At 49.6% G+C, this 23333-nt stretch overlaps 1 protein-coding gene across 7 annotated transcripts in view; it reads right to left on the bottom strand.

Moving 5' to 3' along the window:
• RASSF7 (Ras association domain family member 7) overlaps nt 1-23333 on the bottom strand; it is a 130716-nt gene that overhangs the window by 7155 nt on the left and 100228 nt on the right. For 6 of the 7 annotated variants that reach the window (XM_048854301.2, XM_048854300.2, XM_048854302.2 and 3 more), the window contains 3 exons: nt 20638-20792; nt 13386-14281; nt 7561-7729 (listed from right to left, as the gene is read on the bottom strand). In XM_048854301.2, coding sequence (XP_048710258.1) covers nt 7561-7729; nt 13386-14281; nt 20638-20740 — 1168 coding nt within the window. In that variant the 5' untranslated portion in view covers nt 20741-20792. The remainder of the gene's footprint in view (nt 1-7560; nt 7730-13385; nt 14282-20637; nt 20793-23333) is intronic. The other variant, XM_048854305.2, reaches the window with a different exon arrangement.

The raw sequence follows: 23333 nt of genomic DNA, 5'->3' as shown, positions 1-23333 counted from the left end.
CTGAATAGAATAACTATTTCTGTCTGTGCATCTTTTTTGTAACTTAAGGTTTTGCCTAGAGGGGTTCTCTATGTTTTTGAATCTAATTACCCTGTAAGATATCTACCATCCTGATTTTACAGGGGGGATTTCTTTATTTCTATTTACTTCTATTTTTTATTAAAAGTCTTCTTGTAAAAACTGAATGCTTTTTCATTGTTCTCAGATCCAAGGGTTTGGGTCTGTGGTCACCTATGCAAATTGGTGAGGCTTTGTATCCAACATTTCCCAGGAAAGGGGGGGTGCAAGTGTTGGGAGGATTGTTCATTGTTCTTAAGATCCAAGGGTCTGGGTCTGTAGTCACCTAGGCAAATTGGTGAGGCTTTTTACCAAACCTTGTCCAGGAAGTGGGGTGCAAGGTTTTGGGAAGTATTTTGGGGGGAAAGACGCGTCCAAACAGCTCTTCCCCAGTAACCAGTATTAGTTTGGTGGTGGTAGCGGCCATTCCAAGGATAACGGGTGTAATATTTTGTACCTTGGGGAAGTTTTGACCTAAGCTGGTAAAGATAAGCTTAGGGGGTTTTTTCATGCAGGTCCCCACATCTGTACCCTAGAGTTCAGAGTGGGGGAGGAACCTTGACATGGTGGCACAGTGGTGGGATTAACCTGAAATCATTTGAGATCCAGTTGAGATTTTTTGAACTAGAAATACAGATTTTAAAAAGGAAATTTTTTTTTCTTTGGAAAGAAAGTCCAGAAAGCAGCTTTGAAACTGAAAGCAGCTTGGTTTCTCTCTGCTTTGTGGCCAAGCAGAGACAAAAGGGGATTATCTTGTGAATTGCAGGTTTTCTTTGCCTGGAGGCAGGGTACTTAACTCCTGCAGGGAAGTCTTCCAACCCAGAGGTTTTTTTTTTCTTTTCTTCCTAAAAGTAAATAGGGGGTGTGTGTTCTACCCATTTGCTTTTTCTTTGGGCTGGGTAAGCAGGTTTCCAAGCAGTTGGAGGTTTTTTGCTTTAATTTGGGCCCAGAGCAGAGACAAGGGAATTGTCTTTTTCTGTAGGCTGACAATCACTATCAGAGAATAGGTATTCTATTCCAGCACAGCAAAATTTTACAGCCAAGTTTTGTTTGTTTATTTCTAAACCTCGGGTGTAAAGTTAGTAAAAACAGAGAGGTTAGAATGGCAAAATCCGCGGCTCGACTACAGCTCGAATTAGCCAAATTTCAGGCTGAGGAAAGACAAAGGGAACATGAAAGACAGATAGAACTCATGCAGCTGAAGAAGGAACAAGAAATGGAGGCAAGGAAGCATGTGGAGGAGGAGAGGGAAAAAGAGAGGAAGCATGTGGAGGAGATGGAGAGGATAAAGGCCCAGCAGAATATACCAACAAACCCTAGCAATCCTTCTCCAGGTACCACTTCCCATCCCAGAAAGTTCCCCACCTACAAGGCAGGTGATGATACTGAGGCCTTCTTAGAAAACTTCGAAAGGGCCTGCCTTGGGTACAACATCTCTGCTGACCAATACATGGTAGAGCTGAGGCCGCAGCTCAGTGGACCCTTAGCTGAGGTGGCAGCTGAAATGCCTAAAGAACACATGAACAAGTATGAACTGTTTAAATCCAAGGCGAGAGTCAGAATGGGGATAACACCCGAGCAGTCTCGTCGGAGGTTCAGAGCCCTAAGGTGGAAACCAGACATGTCATTTACCCGACATGCCTACCACATTGTGAAACATTGGGATGCCTGGATATCAGGAGCAAGTGTTGAATCTCCAGTAAATTTGCCCTTCCTAATGCAAATGGAACAATTCTTAGAGGGTGTTCCTGAGGAAATAGAAAGATACATCCTAGATGGGAAACCCAAAACTGTAATTGAGGCAGGAGAGATTGGAGCCAGATGGGTGGAGGTGGCAGAGAAGAAGAAAACTGGTCGCAGTTGGAGCGGAGACCAGAAGGGACCACCCCAGACCACACCCTATTACCGGGGGCCGCCCAAAGCCCCACCTACCTCCCAAAGAACCCTCCAGACCCCTTATCGTCCCACCACCCCGTTCTCCAGCAACCCTCCTCGCCCCAGTGACCCGTCAGCTGGACGATGTTTTAAGTGTAACGAGCTGGGGCATGTAAAGGCCAACTGCCCCAAGAACCCCAACAGATTACAGTTCATTGCACCGGAATCACACCAGAGGTCCACAGGCCCAGATACCTCCCAGATACCCTTGGAGCGGAGGGAAACTGTGAGTGTGGGCGGGAAGAAGGTCACCGCGTGGAGGGACACCGGAGCACAAGTGTCAGCTATCCATGCTTCCTTAGTGGACCCCAATTTAATCAACCCAGAGATCCAAGTGACGATTCAACCCTTCAAGTCCAACTCTTTCAATTTGCCTACAGCCAAGTTGCCTGTCCAGTACAAGGGCTGGTCAGGAATGTGGACTTTTGCAGTCTATGATGATTATCCCATCCCCATGCTGTTGGGGGAAGACTTGGCCAATCATGTGAAGCAGGCCAAGAGGGTGGGAATGGTCACCCGCAGCCAGGCTAAACAAGCCGTGAGGCCTAGCTCTGTTCCGGAAACTTCTATCAGGACCCAGTCAGAGGTGATGGACCTGGACCCCAGGCCAATGTCTGCAACAGCAGTAGTGGATCCAGTCCCAGAGACCCAGACGGAACCAGTCCCAGAACCGGAACCAGCCGAACAACCAACACCAGACCCCGTGTCAGCACTGAATCCAGTACTTGCAACCTCAACACCAGAGGGCCCCACCGAACCTGAACTGGCAGCAGCCGATAACCCTACACAAGAGGCTCAGCCGGAGCCTGAATCCCAACATAGTGCACCAGCGGAGAGCGGTTCACAGTCAACAGAAACAGCTCCATCCCCTATATCGCTTCCAGAGGGACCAAGCCTAGGTCCACAATCCCATGAGGAACTGATGTCTCCAGCATCAAGGGAACAGTTCCAGACCGAACAGGAAGCAGATGAAAGCCTCCAGAGAGCTTGGACGGCGGCACGGAGCAACCCACCGCCTCTCAGCTCTTCTAATCGATCCAGGTTTGTTGTAGAAAGAGGACTTTTATACAAGGAAACTCTTTCTGGTGGACACCAGGAAGACTGGCATCCTCAGAGACAGTTGGTAGTTCCAACTAAATACCGGGCCAAGCTCTTGAGCTTAGCCCATGATCACCCTAGTGGCCATGCTGGGGTGAACAGGACCAAAGACCGTTTGGGGGGGTCATTCCACTGGGAGGGAATGGGCAAGGATGTTTCTACCTATGTCCAGTCTTGTGAGGTGTGCCAAAGAGTGGGAAAACCCCAAGACCAGGTCAAAGCCCCTCTCCAGCCACTCCCCATCATTGAAGTTCCATTTCAGCGAGTAGCTGTGGATATTCTGGGTCCTTTTCCGAAAAAGACACCCAGAGGAAAGCAGTACATACTGACTTTCATGGATTTTGCCACCCGATGGCCGGAAGCAGTAGCTCTAAGCAACACCAGGGCTAAAAGTGTGTGCCAGGCACTAGCAGACATTTTTGCCAGGGTAGGTTGGCCCTCCGACATCCTCACCGATGCAGGGACTAATTTCCTGGCAGGAACTATGAAAAACCTTTGGGAAGCTCATGGGGTAAATCACTTGGTTGCCACTCCTTACCATCATCAAACAAATGGCATGGTGGAGAAGTTTAATGGAACTTTGGGGGCCATGATACGTAAATTTGTAAATGAGCACTCCAATGATTGGGACCTAGTGTTGCAGCAGTTGCTCTTTGCCTACAGAGCTGTACCACATCCCAGTTTAGGGTTTTCCCCATTTGAACTTGTATATGGCCGTGAGGTTAAGGGGCCATTGCAGTTGGTGAAGCAGCAATGGGAGGGATTTACACCTTCTCCAGGAACTAACATTCTGGACTTTGTAACCAACCTACAGAACACCCTCCGAACCTCTTTAGCCCTTGCTAGAGAAAACTTACAGGATGCTCAAAAAGAACAAAAAGCCTGGTATGATAAACATGCCAGAGAGCGTTCCTTCAAAGTAGGAGACCAGGTCATGGTCTTAAGGGCGCTCCAGGCCCATAAAATGGAAGCACCGTGGGAAGGGCCATTCACGGTCCAGGAGCGCCTGGGAGCTGTTAATTATCTCATAGCATTCCCCACCTCCAACCGAAAGCCTAAGGTGTACCATGTTAATTCTTTAAAGCCCTTTTATTCCAGAGAATTAAAGGTTTGTCAGTTTACAGCCCAGGGAGGAGACGACGCTGAGTGGCCTGAAGGTGTTTACTACGAAGGGAAATGTGCTGGTGGTGTGGAAGAGGTGAACCTCTCCATGACCCTTGGGCGTATGCAGCGACAGCAGATCCAGGAGCTGTGCACTAGCTACGCGCCAACGTTCTCAGCCACCCCAGGACTGACTGAACGGGCATACCACTCCATTGACACAGGTAATGCTCACCCAATTAGGGTCCAACCTTACCGGGTGTCTCCTCAAGCTAAAACTGCTATAGAACGGGAGATCCAGGATATGTTACAGATGGGGGTAATCCGCCCCTCTGAAAGTGCATGGGCATCTCCAGTGGTTCTAGTTCCCAAACCAGATGGGGAAATACGTTTTTGCGTGGACTACCGTAAGCTAAATGCTGTAACTCGCCCAGACAACTATCCCATGCCACGCACAGATGAACTATTAGAGAAACTGGGACGGGCCCAGTTCATCTCTACCTTGGACTTAACCAAGGGGTACTGGCAGGTACCGCTAGATGAATCTGCCAAGGAAAGGTCAGCCTTCATCACACATCTCGGGCTGTATGAATTTAATGTACTCCCTTTCGGGCTGCGAAATGCACCCGCCACTTTCCAAAGACTTGTAGATGGTCTCCTAGCGGGATTAGGAGAATATGCAGTCGCCTACCTTGACGACGTGGCCATATTTTCGGATTCCTGGGCAGACCACCTGGAACATCTACAAAAAGTCCTTGAGCGCATAAGGGAGGCAGGACTAACTGTTAAGGCCAAGAAGTGTCAAATAGGCCTAAACAGAGTGACTTACCTTGGACACCAGATGGGTCAAGGAACTATCAGCCCCCTACAGGCCAAAGTGGATGCTATCCAAAAGTGGCCTGTCCCAAAGTCAAAGAAACAGGTTCAATCCTTCTTAGGCTTGGCCGGTTATTACAGACGATTTGTACCACACTACAGCCAAATCGCTGCCCCACTGACAGACCTAACCAAAAAGAAACAGCCAAATGCTGTTCAGTGGACCGGAAAGTGTCAGAAGGCCTTTAACAAGCTTAAAGTGACACTCATGTCTGACCCTGTACTAAGGGCCCCAGACTTTGACAAACCGTTCCTAGTAACCACAGATGCATCCGAGCGTGGTGTGGGAGCAGTTTTAATGCAGAAAGGACCTGATCAAGAATTCCACCCTGTAGTGTTTCTCAGCAAAAAACTGTCTGAGAGGGAAAGCAACTGGTCAGTCACTGAAAAAGAATGTTATGCCATTGTCTACGCTCTGGAAAAGCTACGCCCATATGTTTGGGGACGGCGTTTCCACCTGCAAACCGACCATGCTGCACTAAAGTGGCTTCACACCGTCAAAGAAACTAACAAAAAACTTCTTCGGTGGAGTTTAGCTCTCCAAGATTTTGATTTCGACATCCAACACATCTCAGGAGCTTCTAACAAAGTGGCTGATGCACTCTCCCGTGAAAGTTTCCCAGAATCAACTGGTTAAAATCGTCCTTGAGATGTGGAAAATATTGTTAGTCTTTATGTACTTGGTAGTATATTTAGAGATGCATGTGTCTTATTAACTCTGTTTTCCTAGAGCTCCAGGAAGAAATCCCAGCCAGTGTTTCACCCTAGCTGAGATTTGGGGGGCGTGTCATAAAGATAAAGGGAAGGGTAAACCCCTTTGAAATCCCTCCTGGCCAGGGGAAAGCTCCTCTCACCTGTAAAGGGTTAAGAAGCTAAAGGTAACCTCGCTGGCACCTGACCAAAATGACCAATGAGGAGACAAGATACTTTCAAAAGCTGGGAGGAGGGAGAGGGACAAAGGGTCTGTCTGTGTGCTGCTCTTGCCAGAGACAGAACAGGAATGGAGTCTTAGAACTTTTAGTAAGTAATCTAGCTAGGTATGTGTTAGATTATGATTTCTTTAAATGGCTGAGAAAAGAATTGTGCTGAATAGAATAACTATTTCTGTCTGTGCATCTTTTTTGTAACTTAAGGTTTTGCCTAGAGGGGTTCTCTATGTTTTTGAATCTAATTACCCTGTAAGATATCTACCATCCTGATTTTACAGGGGGGATTTCTTTATTTCTATTTACTTCTATTTTTTATTAAAAGTCTTCTTGTAAAAACTGAATGCTTTTTCATTGTTCTCAGATCCAAGGGTTTGGGTCTGTGGTCACCTATGCAAATTGGTGAGGCTTTGTATCCAACATTTCCCAGGAAAGGGGGGGTGCAAGTGTTGGGAGGATTGTTCATTGTTCTTAAGATCCAAGGGTCTGGGTCTGTAGTCACCTAGGCAAATTGGTGAGGCTTTTTACCAAACCTTGTCCAGGAAGTGGGGTGCAAGGTTTTGGGAAGTATTTTGGGGGGAAAGACGCGTCCAAACAGCTCTTCCCCAGTAACCAGTATTAGTTTGGTGGTGGTAGCGGCCATTCCAAGGATAACGGGTGTAATATTTTGTACCTTGGGGAAGTTTTGACCTAAGCTGGTAAAGATAAGCTTAGGGGGTTTTTTCATGCAGGTCCCCACATCTGTACCCTAGAGTTCAGAGTGGGGGAGGAACCTTGACAAGTCCTATCACCCACATTTGCTGACAGCTCCTACCGAGACACTACTGACAACATTTTCAATGCCCGTACCTACAGCACAGGCTCCTACAGCCATACCTAGGCCCCTAAGTAGAATCAACCTGTCTTTCAGGGGGCAGAATAATCCCAGCACCCACTGAAGCCACTTCTGTTTTAATGCACCATGGTTTGAAAGTGTTGACATATGGACTGTCCCACAATCGCTCCCTCTAGGAAAGGAGTAGAAGGGGCGGGTACACAGGTAGCAAGCCAAACCCCCAAATCCAGCATCTAACACTGCTCAAGGTCGTGAGTTACAGCAGCGCAGATCTGTCAGATCACACCAGACCTCTGGTCCTCCAGCCCCGATATCCTGCCGCTAGCAGGGCCTTATGCTCTATGCTCTAAAGGAAGATGAAAAACCCCACAATGCACTTAGCCATGGCGAGGACAATCTGTTCCCAGCCCACATGGCAGATGGGCTGACACTGAAGCAGGAGCCCTGGTGACCCTAATCTCAACACATGTAACAACAGAAGTATTTTGGTCGCGTCCATCCAGCTTTGATATTTTAACTACGTCCAAGCGGTGAAGGAACCAGACAGGAGGCAGTGGCGGGTAACAGAAGGAGAAAGCTACAGACACCTTGACAAGGAAATCTCAGGGAGATGACAACAGTTAGAATGGAGTTAGGAGGTTTTAAAAGCAGCATTTCAGCCCAGCATAGTGGCAGGTCTTAAAGCAAGCGCCCCTCTCCTTAAATAAATGAGTCTCCAAACTGCGTTCTGACCTCCGTTTCTCTGGCAGGCTGGCAGTTCGTGGTTAGTTTGATCCAGCTGGGGTTCATCCTCAGGTCTGGACTGCAAAACAGTCACTGTGGCTCCCGTCTGCTGAATAAACTGCTGCAAATTACATTGCCTCAGCTCCTTATTTAACTCCTCCAGCTCTTGATTCTGGGCCTGCAAAATACAGGGTGAACAGGATGAGCTCCACAGCCGTGCCTCATCTGCTGAGCAGAAAGGGTATCAATACAGTGGGACCTCCAGAGATGAAGCTGCCAGCAAGGCTCCTGATTCCCCTCCCCTTGCTCACCTTTCATCCTACTACCTCCTCCGAGTCCCTAAATCAAGAGACAGCAGGGCCACCAAGAGGGCAAACAACATCACTCCTCTCAATACCAAACACGCCAGCTTGTGCTGAGTGGCCACCACGTCTGTGCACTTCACACGCCCTCTTTTGGGCTGCACTAACACAATACTTCCAAAGCCCACAACGGAACCTGCCATCCTCCACCTGTGAGGTCAGACCTGACAACAACACAGAGAACCAGCATGGCCCGAGGTGATTAAGCCAGTTCTCGGAAGGCAACATTGCCGACTTTGCCTGCTGTTCATTTTTAAATGTAAATTAAAACTCAGATAGGGCACCCAGGCCAGAAAAAAAACCAGTGAGTGCCACAGGGGCTGACGCACCAGCTGGCCACTTCTCCTACTGGGGCTCTTATCCAGCCGGGATAAAGGAGTCTATTCTGAGTCACCTCATCAGACTCACTGGAATGGGCCTTCTGCTACTTCCCCTACCTAGCAGGGCGTGTAATTCCAGCAACGTCCTTCCCACAAACTCCTTTTAGCCTCTTGACACACTACCCCACGGCACTCAAACTCAACTAGGCACCCTGTCACACTCGCCCTCCTTTCTCTCGCAAAGGGCAGACCCAGATAAAGACAGAGCATGCTTCCCAGCTGGCCAAGCATAGGCAGGCAGGGTTATTGCTCAAGGCTTCCTAGCAGGGTTCTGGTGGAGACGCCTGTCTGCAAAGAGATACAAACGCACGCTTTGAATTCATTGGGTGCCACATATTTGGAGCTCTGACTACACCCACCTCTACTTCCTCCTCCTCCTTCCAACTCATCTTTGCGAAACCCAGGAAGTATAGCAAAGCAGGTATCCTTGAGAGACCTCTCGTTTGGCTGCATCATAGTATCCAGATGACACAGAGGAACTATTCCTGAGAAGACGATGGAGCAGAGCTGGACCAAAAGAGACAGGATTTCCACCCCCGGGCAGAAGGGGCCACAGGAAACCAAGCTGGGTCCTGTCTACATTAGGGTTTGAAGAGCTTTGGTTCCAAACCATGCTATGCACTACCAGAGCATAGTCTATAGCACTATCCTCATTAATACGTAGCTCTTATATAGCACTTTTCCTCAGTCGCTCTCAAAGCGCTTTACAAAGGAGGTCGGTATCCTTGTGGCTACAGCTAGCAGTCTGTGCACCAAGAACAGGGAAACCACACTACAGGAGCTTCAGCCCGGAGTTGCAGCTGGCACAGCGTCAGCTGCAATGCGAACGAGGTTTCAAGAGGCATCAGAATGGAATAGGGGTCATCTCAGGACAAGACTGGCACACTCAAACCTACTGACTCCATCTGCAGCCTGAATCAGTCACTCCACTTTCACACAGCCCGGCGGGAGAACAGAGTCGCCGGGAGGTAGTCTTAGGATTTCCTCCGAGATGAGGCAGCGTGGGGGGAAGGGGAAGGAGAATCAAACAGGATCCTCTCTCCGGTTACCCCACCGGCTGCTGGGCCCAAGTTAGAGAAACACCGGAGTGCAAAACCGCTTCAGTCACGGATGGTCAGTCACACACACATAATCACAAGTCAGTATTTAATCAGCAGGAATGCCAAGACAACATTCCCGTCGGAGGATATGGACTGAGGCTATGTCTACACTCGGAGCGCTTTACTGGGATCCCGCACTGGCAAAGTGCTCCGAAACGTGGACGGAGCCATACCAGCAAAACGGCACTTTGCGCTGGGATAATCAAACCAACCTTGAAGTAGGAATTTTGAGAATGGTCAGTTCTCCATATGTCCACAAGGTGGCACCAGTGTCTACTAAACAGAAAAGGAAGAAAAACTAAAGCCGTGTGCTTAGCCCTTCTATTTAAGTAAAGTATAAGCACAATTACAAAACAGGCTTTGCAGCTACCCGCTCGGAGCCACCCACGAACAAGCAAGATGCTCCGATGGCTGCAAATGGAAGCTCCCCTAGCGAGGGGTGACTAATGCTGCTCTGTCCCGGGGGAGGCTGGGGAAGAAGTGTTTACATTCAATCAGGCAGGGGTTAGGTGAACACAAGAGACTGGGAAATGGGGGCAACGTCACCTGTAACAGGCATCATACTAGAGCTGCCCTGCTTTTCTAGAGAGTTCAGGAGGGGTGAGAGCCTTTTTACACCAACAGGAACAAAGACATTACCCCCCAGCCCACCTATTCACCCAGACCCCAGAATCCACCCAGCCCAGCGCCCTTGCGCCACCAGCGAGCCAGAGGGGCTGCCGAGTTGTTCCAAGCCAAACATACGCCCAGCTCCCATGCTGCTCTCCTAGCCCAGCATCACTGTTCACACCCTGCTCTCTCCCTCCCTGTTGCATGGAGTGACTGCTGTCCTGCTCCCGCTCCAGGCTTTTGACCAGAAGGAGTCTGTTAGGGCACTGCGTTTCCAATGAGAAATGCGAGCTGGTTGCCATCCGGATCTCCCACTGGAGGTAGCATGGCCCAGGAGTCCGGACTGAGGCTCAGGACGGCTGGGTTCTGCCACTGACCTTGGGTAAATCACTTCCCCTCTCTGCGCCTGGTTCCTGTTCCATAGAGTTTGTCATCTTAGAGGTGGGGATTGTCCCTCTCTCTCCCCTAGTCCCCGCTCTGAGCTGGGGCCTCCAGGGGTGTCTACACTGCGGTAAGACTCCCAGGGCTGGTCCGTGTCAGCTGTCTTGGGCTTGAAGGGCTGTATAATTGTAGTGTAACATTTGGGCTCAGGCTGGAGCCCACACATCTACCCTGCAGTTTTCTAGCCCTGCAGCCTGAGCCCCACCAGCAGACCGGGGCCAGGCGCACGTGTTTTATTGCAGTGTAGACACAGCTGAAGTGGTGCTGTCCTACAGCTAACAGCAACTTCCATTTTACTGGCAAACGAGTGCCAAGTGGCTGTGCAGGGGCTTGGGACGTTTCAGATGTAGCCTCCTCTGGTTAGTGTGCACAGGTCCTCGTCAATTCCACCCCCAGCACCTTATGCCACAAGCAGAGCGCAAGAGCAGCACCAGTCAGAGGAGAGTTCCTGGGGAGGCTGGATGCCAGCCGCACCTGCTACCTTGGTTTATTCCTTCCTAAAGCCAGAAGAGCAGAAGCCTTTACACCACTGTGTGGCTGTGAGGAGAGGCTGGGGATTGCTGTTAGCGAGGCAGCACATTTGGCTTCTGGCTCTTTTCACAGGCAACGAAGACAAAAGAGGGCAAGATCTGGTCTACACAGGGTCTGATCTCCAATTTAAATAGCACGAGGAAGCCAGATCAAGAGCATGTCTACACTACAGCGCCACGGCCGTGCTGATGTAGCACCAGACTGTGGACGCCTCCTACATCAGTGGAAGTGGTTTTTCCGTCAGTGTAGGCGATTCACCTCTGTGAGAGGTGGTATCTAGGTCAATGGGAGAATCCTTCCGTCAACCTCACTGCGCCTGCAATGGGGGGGGGGGTGTGTGTGTTTGTGTGTGTGAGGTCGACCTAAACATCACGCTCTGTGAAACAGTTTTCACAGCCTGGAGCAACACAGCTAGGTCGCTCCATTTTTAGGTGTAGACCAGGCCTTCGTGCTAAGCGACTCCCTCTGGGTGTGAGAAACTGTCCAGAAACACTAGGCCCAGGTGCACTCCCCCGACAGCTGCCTGGGTAGCTTTCAGTCAGTCCCACAGGTTTTCCAGACACACGAGGAGAAAGATGCCATTTCTTGTACCTGCTATTTTAAAAGGGGCTGGTGGGCAAGGCAATTCTCTGATCTCTGCTCTTCTGCATTTTCTCCCTCCCACCCCACAGTCCTTGAAGAAGATTACACAATGAGCGAATTAACCTGAAGCTCTAGCTCACTGTAGCAACTGCTGTCCATACAGGACTCAGGTGTAGTGAGTTTTCCTCTCAGGACTTGTGATCCTCACTTGGGGTGGGGGCAGGGAGAGCAGGCTGAAGAGAAGGAAAAAGGGCCCCTTGCTTTGCCCTGAGATTCATAAAATCTTCCTGGGTTTAAAGTTTTTAAGAGGAATGATGTTTCCCTCCCGTCTTCCCTGCTGCATTGCTACAGCCATTGAAAAGCCCGCAGCACCCTGGGACCGGCTGCATAAGTGCTCCCTGGAGGGATGTCCCGGATACCACAGTCTGGGGAAGGACAAGTGCGCCCCTCAAGCACCAAGATGTGTGGCTGGAAAGCACCATAGAGTGTTCCCTGCGCAGATCCCACTCCTAGCCTGAGCAGGCATGACCCAGCACCATGAAGCCAATGCTGCTCCAAAGAGCCACACTCGATGAGCACTCTCCAGCGTGGACATAGATTCCTAGATATTTAGGTCAGAAGGGACCATTATGATCATCTAGTCTGACCTCCTGCACAATGCAGGCCACAGAATTTCACCCACCACTCCTGCAAAAAAACCTCTCACCTATGTCTGTGCTATTGAAGTCCTCAAATCGTGGTTTAAAGACTTCAAGGAGCAGAGAATCCTCCAGCAAGTGACCCGTGCCTAATGATACAGAGGAAGGCGAAAAACCTCCAGGGCCTCTTCCAATCTACTCTGGAGGAAAATGCCTTCCTGACCCCAAATATGGCGATCAGCTAAACCCTGAGCATATGGGCAAGATTCATCAGCCAGATACTACAGAAAATTCTTTCCTGGGTAACTCAGATCCCACCCCATCTAATATCCCATCATATGTTATCCCATCATACCATCTCCTCCATAAACTTAACGAGTTTAATCTTAAAGCCAGATAGATCTTTTGCCCCCACTGCTTCCCTTGGAAGGCTGTTCCAAAACTTCACTCCTCTAATGGTTAGAAACCTTCGTCTAATTTCTAGTCTAAATTTGCTGGTGGCCAGTTTATATCCATTTGCTCGTGCCACATTGGTACTGAGCTTAAATAATTCCTCTCCCTCTCCGGTATTTATTGCTCTGATACATTTATAGAGAGCAATCATATCTCCCCTCAACCTTCTTTTAGTTAGGCTAAACAAGCCAAGCTCCTTGAGTCTTCATGTCCACAAGTGTTCCAGCCACATCAGGAGGAGCTGTGTTTCGCAAGAGTCAGTCCCTCTCCCCACACCCTGCACTGTAAGGTTTGCTAAGCTGGAGCCCACATGGCACTGAGCAGCAAAGCAGGGACCCATAGGAGTGGTACCACTGAACTCAGTGGGATTACTTGGGCACGTAAGGGCTTTGATTTGCATGATCAAGCCTCGGTCTGTTAATTCTCCCAGCCATACTGCACTTCTAGTGGCTTTCTATCCACCCAAGTAGTATTGAACCCTAACTGTTGGGGTTGTAACATTGCCCAGACCACTCCCACTATCCATCGATGGCAACCCGACCAGAGCTGCAAAGAGCTCTCTATTGGTCTGAACAGTCAGGAGGGTTCTGGGGTTTCAGGCCAGGTTCAGCAGCTGGTCCCTGGGCAGCTCCCTAACAGTCTTGTTTAGGCCCCGCTCGGGAGGAAGGTCCGAGCGCGAGCGGAACGCGGCTGCATTCCACTGCTGACTCCCAGGGGCACGCGTTACTGAGACTGTACCTGTAAATTCCTTTCGGCTTCTTCCAAGGCCTTCCCCACGCTCTCCAGGCTGCTCTCCAGCTGGGCGCTCTGCTTGGTCTTGGCTTCCAGATCCTTTTTCATTTTGGCAGCCATGTCCTCCAGATCTGCAGGAGCCTCCTTTGCCCGCCTGGCCCTCTCTGTGATCTCTAACTGGATCTCCTTCTCCAGGGCCTCCGTCTTGGTGGTCAGCTCGTGGATTTTCTGGGTGTACTCCTCCATGGTGGCCCGCAGGCTCCTCACCTTCTCCTGCCGCTCCCTCTCGCACTCCTTCTCCAGGTGGAGCTCACTCTGCCAGAACTCCTCTTCGCCCAGCTCCATCTCATTCCGCCTGATCAGGTGCTCCAGATAAAGGATCTGGTCTTCCTGGCTGGAGCCCCTGTCCTGCTCCCAGTGCCTGAGGTCCGTTTCCAGGGAATCCCCATGCACCTCCAAGGAGTGCAGCTGCTCCTGCTGGTGCAGCACAGTCTTAAACAGCTCCTCCTTGGATGGATGGCTGCGACTGGTGCTGTCCTTCGAGTCTACACTGTCCCTCTTGTGCAGTCTCAGCTTGCTCTTGGCAAGCCGATCGCTGGAGCCCATAGGGCCCAAGTTAAAGGTCATAGACTTTTTAGGTTCCCGGGACCTGGGCACCTCTGTGCTGACCAGCCTGGGTTTGATGGGAAGGCTGGCCCGGATGAATGTCCTCTCGGGAGCCTGGGGGGCACTGTCAGAGGAAGGGCGCTCGGCCAGGCTGGGGCCCGTCCGCTGCAATATGAACTGCACGTCATTGGCATACTGTCCACACTTGGCCAGCGACTCCAGAGGGCATTCATGAGGTAGAAGCTGCCTCTCCTTCTCCCGCAGCTTCTGGATGAGAATGTACCTTCCTGTCTGGCCTGAGAAGAGAACAGATGAGTCACTAGGAGCTCAGAGAGAAATGGGGAATATCACACTTGGCAACATTTCATCACGCTCAGCCGCTCCACTCCCCCGGCCTGTACCCGAGAGCCCATCTGCATTAGAAACACGTAGAGCCTCTGGCAGCACAGCTCACAGCCGTTACCTGAATGCAGCTCTTCCCCACCACACTAGGGGACAACTTACCTGTAACTGGAGGTTCTTCGAGATGTGCGGCCCCTCCCTGTATTCCACTGATGCAGTGAACTACAATAGGGACCGTCACTTGAAGAAGAACCAGGAATCTGGGGGGGGGGGGTGATTTCCGCTTCCACCAAAGACCACCAATGTCAGTGGCTGCAGCCAGGCAGCATGTGTTCTTCCCAAACAATGCTGTGTCAATGCACCTCCATCCAGCCCTATGGCTCCCCTGGTCCTATCTGACTTCACTCCAAGCAGGGGCATCCATCTTCCCCCCACCCTGACTTTTCATAGGTCTATGTACTCCACCCCCACCCCCAACCAACTTTGCAGGCTATAATATAATCACACAACGTTCTATATACTGACAACTTTGCCCCCATTCCCCTGAATTCTTCTGAAATGACACCGCCGGGTTCCAAGTCCTAGGCATTGAAGACTCCCCACTGAGTAGCAGTGTTTTCAGCACTAGGAGAATCAAGTCCTGTAATTACCCATTGCACACTGCTGGGGCTCTGGGACTCACACCACCAGTTTGTCTGCTTTCAGGATTAGACAACACAGTGGTGACGATTTTCAAGCCCTAGCTATACTACTGTCTCCACCCTTGCAGCCACCAGTGGGGAATTACAAGTTTTAAAATGTTCCTAGTGTAGATGAGCCTAAAAGACCACATTTCACGTGTGACCTCAGGCAGGATTAGAACCTGGGTCTCCAGAGGGCCTGTCTAACATCTTATCTCACTGTACCACTGCAGCCTCCGCTTGCTGGATGGAAAGGATATTAGTCATTAAATAAGATCATGAGCCAGCAGGTTTTCTGAGAGCAGAAACATCATAACTCAGCTTCAAACACTTTCTGATGCTTCTGAGATGGAGTCAGGAGATTTCGAGCACACAAGGTTTTGGCCCTGAGCATGGGGGTGCTTCTCTACTTGCACGTCCAATTAATGATGCTGCAGGTGGAGACCCGATTTGCCTCATCAGATCAGAGGCATTTGTAACCTGGTGGAGGGCAGGAGCACATATTGATGGAAACTTCAGCTGCAATTTTAGTGAATTTCCAAATCCCTAGACAGGATTGCCACTCACCATTACCCGCAGGATATTCAGACAGCGCAATCAGCACTAACATGCACAGCTCAAGTTCAAGGAAACTGCAAGCACAGGCTGGGTGACTCATAGGGTATCTCACGCTCCCAGGCCATGGCCTGGCTTCTGCCTGCAGAAGAGCACATGGCCACTGACTGTTGTTTGTGTCCAGGGAACACCAGAGGAGGTAGAACCTGGGGCTGTCCTGCATTGCTCAGCGTGCTGACGGGAGGAACACATCTGCCCAGCCTCGCCTGCTGTGTGACTCACTCTCCAGTACAGCGTTATGGAGTTCACAAGCCAGGAGGGCTTCTCCTCTCCCTCAGTGCAGGCTGGCAAGGCAGGCAGGACGCTTGTGGTTAAGGTACTCGCCTGGGACTCTGGAAATCCAAGTTCAGCTCCCACACCTGCCATGGCCTCTCACTTAGGAAGGTCCCTGGGGTATGTCTACACTGCAATTAAAAACCCCTCCAGCTGGCTGGAGATCGCAGGGCTCGGGCTAAGGGCTGTTTCATTGCTGTTTAGACACTGGGGCTTGGGCTGGAGCCTAGGCTCTGGGACCCTGCGAGGTACTCAGATACTAACATGATGACACTCATCCAAACACCCATCTAGATAAAGCTGCAGGGAGCTCCAGGGCCAGACTCAGCCGCCCAGCTACAAACATGACCAAGGAAAGGTGCCGTTCTCGACCGGAAACGCCATGAGAGAGGAGGTCTAAGAACCACAGTACAGTGTTTAGTGCTATGGAAACCAGACTGGACCTAGCCACGTGTAATGGTGCCAAAGCCACCATTTCATGCTACAGACGGTTCAGCGAGCTGAGAGATTGAGCCCTGGCTCACATGGGACCCTTGTCCCTTTGAACCCAGATCTGTGCATGAAGAGTCCTCCAGGTCCCGCCACAGGAGGGTAAAAGATCTTTTATTCCATTCCGAGTCATGAGGGAAGATCCGCAAAGGAGAGATTCTGAAACGGAAACTGCGATCTGGAGATAGGGATCTTTTCAAAATCACAACCACAGTGTATCTGTCAGGCAAGGAGCAGTCCATGGTAGGACTGCTGTCCCCTGCTGGGATTAGAAGCCAAACACCAATTTCAGCCCTTCTGGAGGAAGGAAGAAAAAAGAAAAACCTGAGCTGTGCATCTAATCAAAGCCAGGGCAGCGGGGTTGTTTATAAAGCTGGCATTGTTAAAGATGGGGGGTTGTCACAGCTGGAAGCCCAAGGAACAGGTGTCAAATCAGAACGTTAACAGAGCCTCTCTCTAGTTCATGCTTAACTGCAGTTTTCAAAGACAGGGTTTTATTATCCTCCTTGCTGCCTAACCTGCTTCTTCCCTCTGGGAGCCCAACGGCTGTGGCATTACTGTAGCTCCCATGGCCAGATGGGTGGGCACCTACGCCCATCTGACCGGCTAAGGGTAGAAGGGATTTATGCAGAGAGATGCCAGACTCTTCTTCCTTCTCCTTCCTAGTAATTACTGCATTACCCATGCAATCCCTTCCTTCAATTCAGGCCCCACCCCCAGTACACCTGTAACCCAGCACGGAACCTTCAGTGCAAACAAGGAGTTAGCCACAAACACGGGGGCAGAGATGGGTAACAACTGAGCAGAGATTTCACCACAATTCCAAAGACATCCTGCCAGGTGGGCTGTTATAGCTCACATTTAATGTGACATTAATGACTCTCTGATGCAATAGGTTATTTTATGACTACATCTGGAAAGACAATATACCAGAGTGGAATAGAGGGAAAGTTAGGAGTGTATCTGAATTCTACTGGGAGGGGACGGGGAGAAAAAAGGAGTGAGTTAATTGGACAGTCCCCAGGGGAAGCGGAAGGGAGGTTATAAAGATAGTCCCAAGGCATTCTTGCCAACTTTTAAAACCTCACAACAAAGCAGACACTAGTCTGTCTCCTCCACAGCTGCTGTAACCTTTCACAGCCTTCATGGGAGAACAAACATGCTTAATTCAAACAGAGGAACCTGGCTCAAACCTGAAGCTGCCACCATCACCCGGAAGGTCCCAGTGAGTCGGCAGTTTGATGTGGTGCGATGCCTCCATCATACGGAGACAATGTTCTAAAGGTGGTACATTTATAACCACAGTGGAGGGCGTGCTAAGGTACAGGCCTCCAAGAGCCACCCCAAGTTTCTCCAGCAGGCACAGCCCTATGGCAGGCACCAGGCGACTTATTTAGCACCATAACAGCGTTTGCTGAGCTTCCATATGAATAGGGATTGAAATAAAAAGGTGATGTCCTAAAAGCAGAAGCCAGACGAGAGTCCTTGTGCCTGAGTGTATGTCTATCCTGCAATCACAGGGTGTGACTGCAGCTCCCAGAGACATACTCAAGCTAGCTTTCATCTCCCTAGCTTGGGTCCTGGAGCAGCGAAGCCATGGCAGCACATGCGTCAGTATGGGTTAGTACCGCGAGTAATTACCCAGGGCTCCAGGAGGACTTGTACAGCCCAGGCTGAAGTGGGCACTGCCTGCAGCTTCACTGCTCCGGGGCCTGAGCTAGCGGGATTAAAACAACCTCGGGAATACAGGATGCAGTCACACCCCATGACTGCGATACAGACATACCCTGGAGACCTTCAAGAGCCAGAGGCAAACTCAGGCAAAACTACCACAGTAAATTGATCTTAGCGACGCTACTTCAGTTACATGAATAACGTAACTGAAGTTGATGTAGCTAGATCCACTTATCGCAGCGTCTATGCCGTGCAGTGTCGACGGGAGACGCTCTCCCACCGATTTAGTGCATCTTCACCAGACCCGCCAGATTCTCGCTTGCAGCAGCGTTGAGTTAGCTCCTTAGCGAAGATGGGCCTTCAGAGAGCGTGTGTGTGGAGCTGGGTCTTTTCACAAGCCAACTGAGGCTGGGGCTCCTGGGGCAGGGCTCGGTATTTATGGACAGTGGGTTACTGGAGAGAGGCTGACATTGGCCCATGTTCTCTACTAGTGCAAAATGGAGCAGCTCGACCAACGCCAAGTCTGCACCAGTACCGCATTCGGGCCAGCACCTTGCAAATGTTACGCCAGGGAGTGCTGCTGGCTACTGCCCTAGGGGAGAAGAGGAGATGCCCATAGCCTGAGCAGCAAAACAGCACCTGACACCTATTGGCTACGCTAACAAAGCTTTGTTACTCTGCTCACCCACTGACTTTCCACCGCAGCCAGCTCCCCAATAGCTCCTGGAGCACAACCGGGCCAGAGTCCTGCCTCACTCACAGTGGTGCTGAGACTTCGTCAGTGCTTGTGAAGCACTCCTGGATCCTCCGACGGGAGGGGACGGTGAAGGACGGGCTATTAGTACAATTAGAGGGATTTCTCTTAGAACATGGAGATTAAAGGGGATCTCAAAGCTTGCCTGTGCTTTAATTATGCACGTGCTCCAGGGCCTTCTCCCAGTGTCTAAGGCCACATCGAGGTACAACCCTGCAGGCCATGCCTCGGTTTCCATTCTACTGCATAAAGTGAGTATGTAACAGTGGCAACTCCTTATTTCACAGATCAGAGGTGTGCAGTCTTAGATCCGCCAACTCCAGGGACAAAACAACATTTCTGTTGCTGGTTCCTGTGGTTAGCCCTGCAGAGCCAACAGAGCTAAGTGGGAGGGAGACAGCTGGGTTCTAGTCTTTCTTGTGCCTCAGAACAGAACCGTTTACTACAGTAAATCACGCTCAGTCATGCCTAAGCAAACCCAGCAAAAACAACGGTGTGGCTGAAGGCCCAATTACTCCTGGTGGTTCTGTGCAAGATGGAAGAATCCAGCTGGCGGCTCAGAGCCCAGGCTGACTTTCCAGAGCTGGGAGATAATTTTCATTCTTATCTGTAAGAGTGTATGGGAAATCACAGAGATCCTGATTCAGCGAAGCACTGAAGCCTGGGCTTCACTTCAAGAATCTGTTTAAGACCCACTGAAATCAATGGGATATAAGCATGCATTTAAAGGCTGTTGTGAATCTAGGTCCGAGACAATTAAATAGAACCACATTTTGGAGCCCATGTCTGCATCATTTCCTGATGCCAATGACTGACCTCACTGCCTATTTCTAATGCACAGTCTGGGAGGAAAAGGAGAAATAGCTACAGACACCCTGCCTGTATCCGTGCTCTGCTGGGTCCTGTGGGACAGTCTACTATAGTACATGGACAGGTACTGGCCCAAGGAGGTTTCTTCTCTCCTATGAAGGAAGAGAATTTCCCTAACAGAAACACTTAGCTGTGCAAGAAAACACATACACCGCTTCAGATCTGTAGGTGCAGCCACCTCAGCCAAAGACCCTTGCACATCCACTGCTGAACTGCGGGTCAATTGTTTGACATAGTTCTCTGTGGTACGCTCCCTTTCTCCAGCAATCCCACCCCATCCTGGCGTGAGCTGCTTAGATCCCAAGTGAGGCAGTGCTGAAAGACACAGCTGTACCAATGCAATTAAACACACTTGTGATCCCACAGATGATCGTTTGCATCATGCTGTTTATGTGGCAAAGATCTAGAGAGTTTAGCTGTGCCCTCCCTGTGGCAAAGACAGCCTCACGCTCCCTGGAGGTCTCCTGCTACCTCAACCGGAGATTACTGTGCAGATGTGGACATGAATTTAATTATGAAGAGATTGGTGGGTTCTGAGGGAGGGGGAGGGGCAGAAGCAGGACTATTTTAATGATCTTAAATTTTTAAAAGGTTGAAAGTTAAAACCTGTCATCAAAGAAGAACTGGCCTGGGTCAAGCCTTTTGTGTTAGAAGTGTAAGACTTCTAGAACTAATCCACCAGGAGGCAGCGTTGGCTGCTGGTGAGAACAGGGGACTGGAGTCAGGATTCTGGGTTCTAGTCCCATTTCTGCCACTCACTGGGAGACTCCCTTGGGCAAGTTACTTCATCTGTATGTCTCAGTTTCATCCAGCTCCAAAGTGGATAATAATCCTTGACCACATCGCAGGAAAGACTTGAGAATGTATAGAAGCACTCTCTCAGGTATTGCAATTAAAATTGATGTAGGTCATTAATGAAACTTCACCAGACATGGTGATTCAACACCTTACTTACCAATGGCCCGTGCCAATGCTATGACAACCTCCTGGCATGTGGTCTGATCTGAGACGCCACACACAACCCGCTGGATACCATCGACCCAGACCTTCAGCTCCATCACCAAAGCTGCAGAGGAATTAGACTCTCTGGACCATCGCAAGGTGGCTTCCCTGTAGGGATAGAGAAACAAGCGCTTGATTTCATGTGTGCTGTCTGATCTACTGTGCCAGCCCCTAAACACTTCAGAACAATCAAATTAATAGGCATGCAAGATTCCCCTACAGAATACCCATTTGTCAAAATGGCCAAGAGGCAGTTTGTTAAGGACAAGAATGGGAGTTAGCCAATGGAGCCATGTTTCGGGGGGCCTAAGACCAGCTACCATTTGATGCAGCCGATTTCAAAGAGCTTTAGAAGAATACAAGACATTTTAAAGGCAGAGGGAACACACCTATAATGCCAACATCTCTGTGCGATCATCCCACAGCAGCAAGCGGTATCCCACACTTGACTGGACCTAAAACCAGCTGCTTGAAACCATTCTCAGCTCAGCTCTTTGCCCCTTGCCCTGTTCCCTGGCTTCTTGTAAAGACCGCCAGAAATTAGTTTGTCTCAAAAGACGTCTCGAGTCCAGGACTGGGCCTAGAGGTCAAGAAGAATTTGTTCATCCCATTGTAAACCCAGTAACATTGAGAGGTCTCAGAGAACAGTTCTAGCATCTGACAGATATCACTAGCTTGCACTTTTCACCTGACAGTCTCAGGTTAATCCTGGCTGGAATCTCTTGCTCATAGCTGGTTGTGGCTGCCAGCATTGCCACTGTCAAAGCAGACGATACGCTACACTCAGGTTTTAAGCCCTACTAGACAATAGTCTTTCTCTTGCAGTTTCACAGGCCGCCATCCACCCTGAACAAACAATGGGGATAAGATGCGCAAGTCACAATGACTCCATAATCCTCCATGCACACGCAACTTCATGAGAAAGTACTTAATGTATCAGCTAACAGTTACCTTGCCTAGGGATTTTAAACTACATGGGGATTTTAAACCATGGGAGAACTACATTTAAACTTCTGTGCCCTATTTTAGAACAACTCATGACCACTCAGACACCACAGGAATGAACAGGGTACAATTGCCAGATGTGGCCAGCCAGCGTGACAGAGCTGGACTCAGATTAGAAACCGTGTTGAACAGTTTATAATTCAACACTGACTAGGCTCTGGGTGTATCTAGCCACCACAAATAGTGCTGCAAATAAAACCTGCAGCTCTGTTTTAGTTGCTGTTTGCCAACAATCAAATGGGCAAGGCTTTGTTCACACCCACCCTGCAGGTTAAAGGAAACTTGTGATCACAGAGTCATCCAATCAGAATGCAGAAACCATTTCATGCAACTTGGGTGACCAATCACAGAGTTTGAAAACATAGAATCATAGCAACTTAGGGCTGGAAGAGAGCTTGAGAAGTTATCAAGTCCAGTCCCCTGAGCTGTGGCATGGTCAAGTTAACCTAGACCATCCCTGACAGGTGTTTGTTCAACTTGTTTTTAAAAGCTTCTGATGATGGGGACTCCCCGACCTCCTTTGGAAATCTATTCCAGAGCTTAACTACCCTTGTCATTAGAAAGTTTTTCTAAATCTCCCTTGCTGCATTTTAAGTCCATTGCTTCTTGTCCTACCTTCAGTGGACATGGAGAATAATTGCTCACCATCCTCTTTATAACAGCCCTTGATATTGGGAAACTTATCAGGTCCCCCACCTCAGTCTTCTTTTCTCAAGACTACACCTGCCCAGGTTTTCCTAAGCTTTTCTCACAGGCCAGGTTTTCTAAGCCTTTTGTCATTTTTGTTGCTCTCCTCTGGACTTTTTCCAGTTTGTCCACATCCTTCCTAAATTATCACTAAGTATTTTCAACAGCCCGTAGGCTAAAATTTGTTCCCATAAAGTGACTGAACAATTAACAGACTCACCAATAAAACTCACTGTTCACAGGAAATTTGGAAGCAGAATAAAGGGGTTAGAGTTGAATAAGTTGTTCACTGCAAACATTTTAGCTAGTGCAGGCATGATTTGGCTCTGTCTACATTGGCCAGACAAAATGCCTTTTGCCTCATTGTTTCCTTGTGCTCCCAGTCTGTCTGTCTCCACCTGTTGTTGCTTGTCTTATATCTAGATTACAATCTCCTCAAGACAGTGACTGTTTTTGTTCTGTGTTTGTAGAGTGCCTGGTATACCAGGGCCTACTCTACACTTGGGCTCCCTCAGTGGTACAGCAAAACAAAGACATAATGGGTCTGCACCTTGTTTTGGTTTATTTATAGAGTATTTAAAAGATCTGAGGTGTTTTCCAGCTTGTGCTTTTAGCTTTAGAAATATGAAAAGTGTCAGGTTGCTTCTCCCTTGTCCTTGCTGGGTGAAGCAAGGCAGGAAGCACACCAGATACCAGAAACCGATCGACAAAGATTACGTGAGCCACATCTCCAACAACAACAACGTTCCTATGGTGTGAATGTTCCTATCAAATCCAGCTTCCTATCAAAACTATGAAAAGAATCCCGAGTGAGGACATCTGGTGCTGCTACTCACACACCGGAATCCTAACTAGAAAGCCACTTTGCTGGCCACAATACCACACCTTGGTATGTTCCCTGCTGTCAGCCAAAGCAAACTCCAGAAATAGGACTTCACCCAGAAGAGAACACAATGC

This window comes from Caretta caretta, chromosome 6 (assembly GCF_965140235.1).
Source record: "Caretta caretta isolate rCarCar2 chromosome 6, rCarCar1.hap1, whole genome shotgun sequence".
NCBI lineage: Eukaryota > Metazoa > Chordata > Testudines > Cheloniidae > Caretta > Caretta caretta.
The sequence above is the reverse complement of the archived record's forward strand: the minus strand, read 5'-3'. Positions and strand labels throughout refer to the sequence as shown.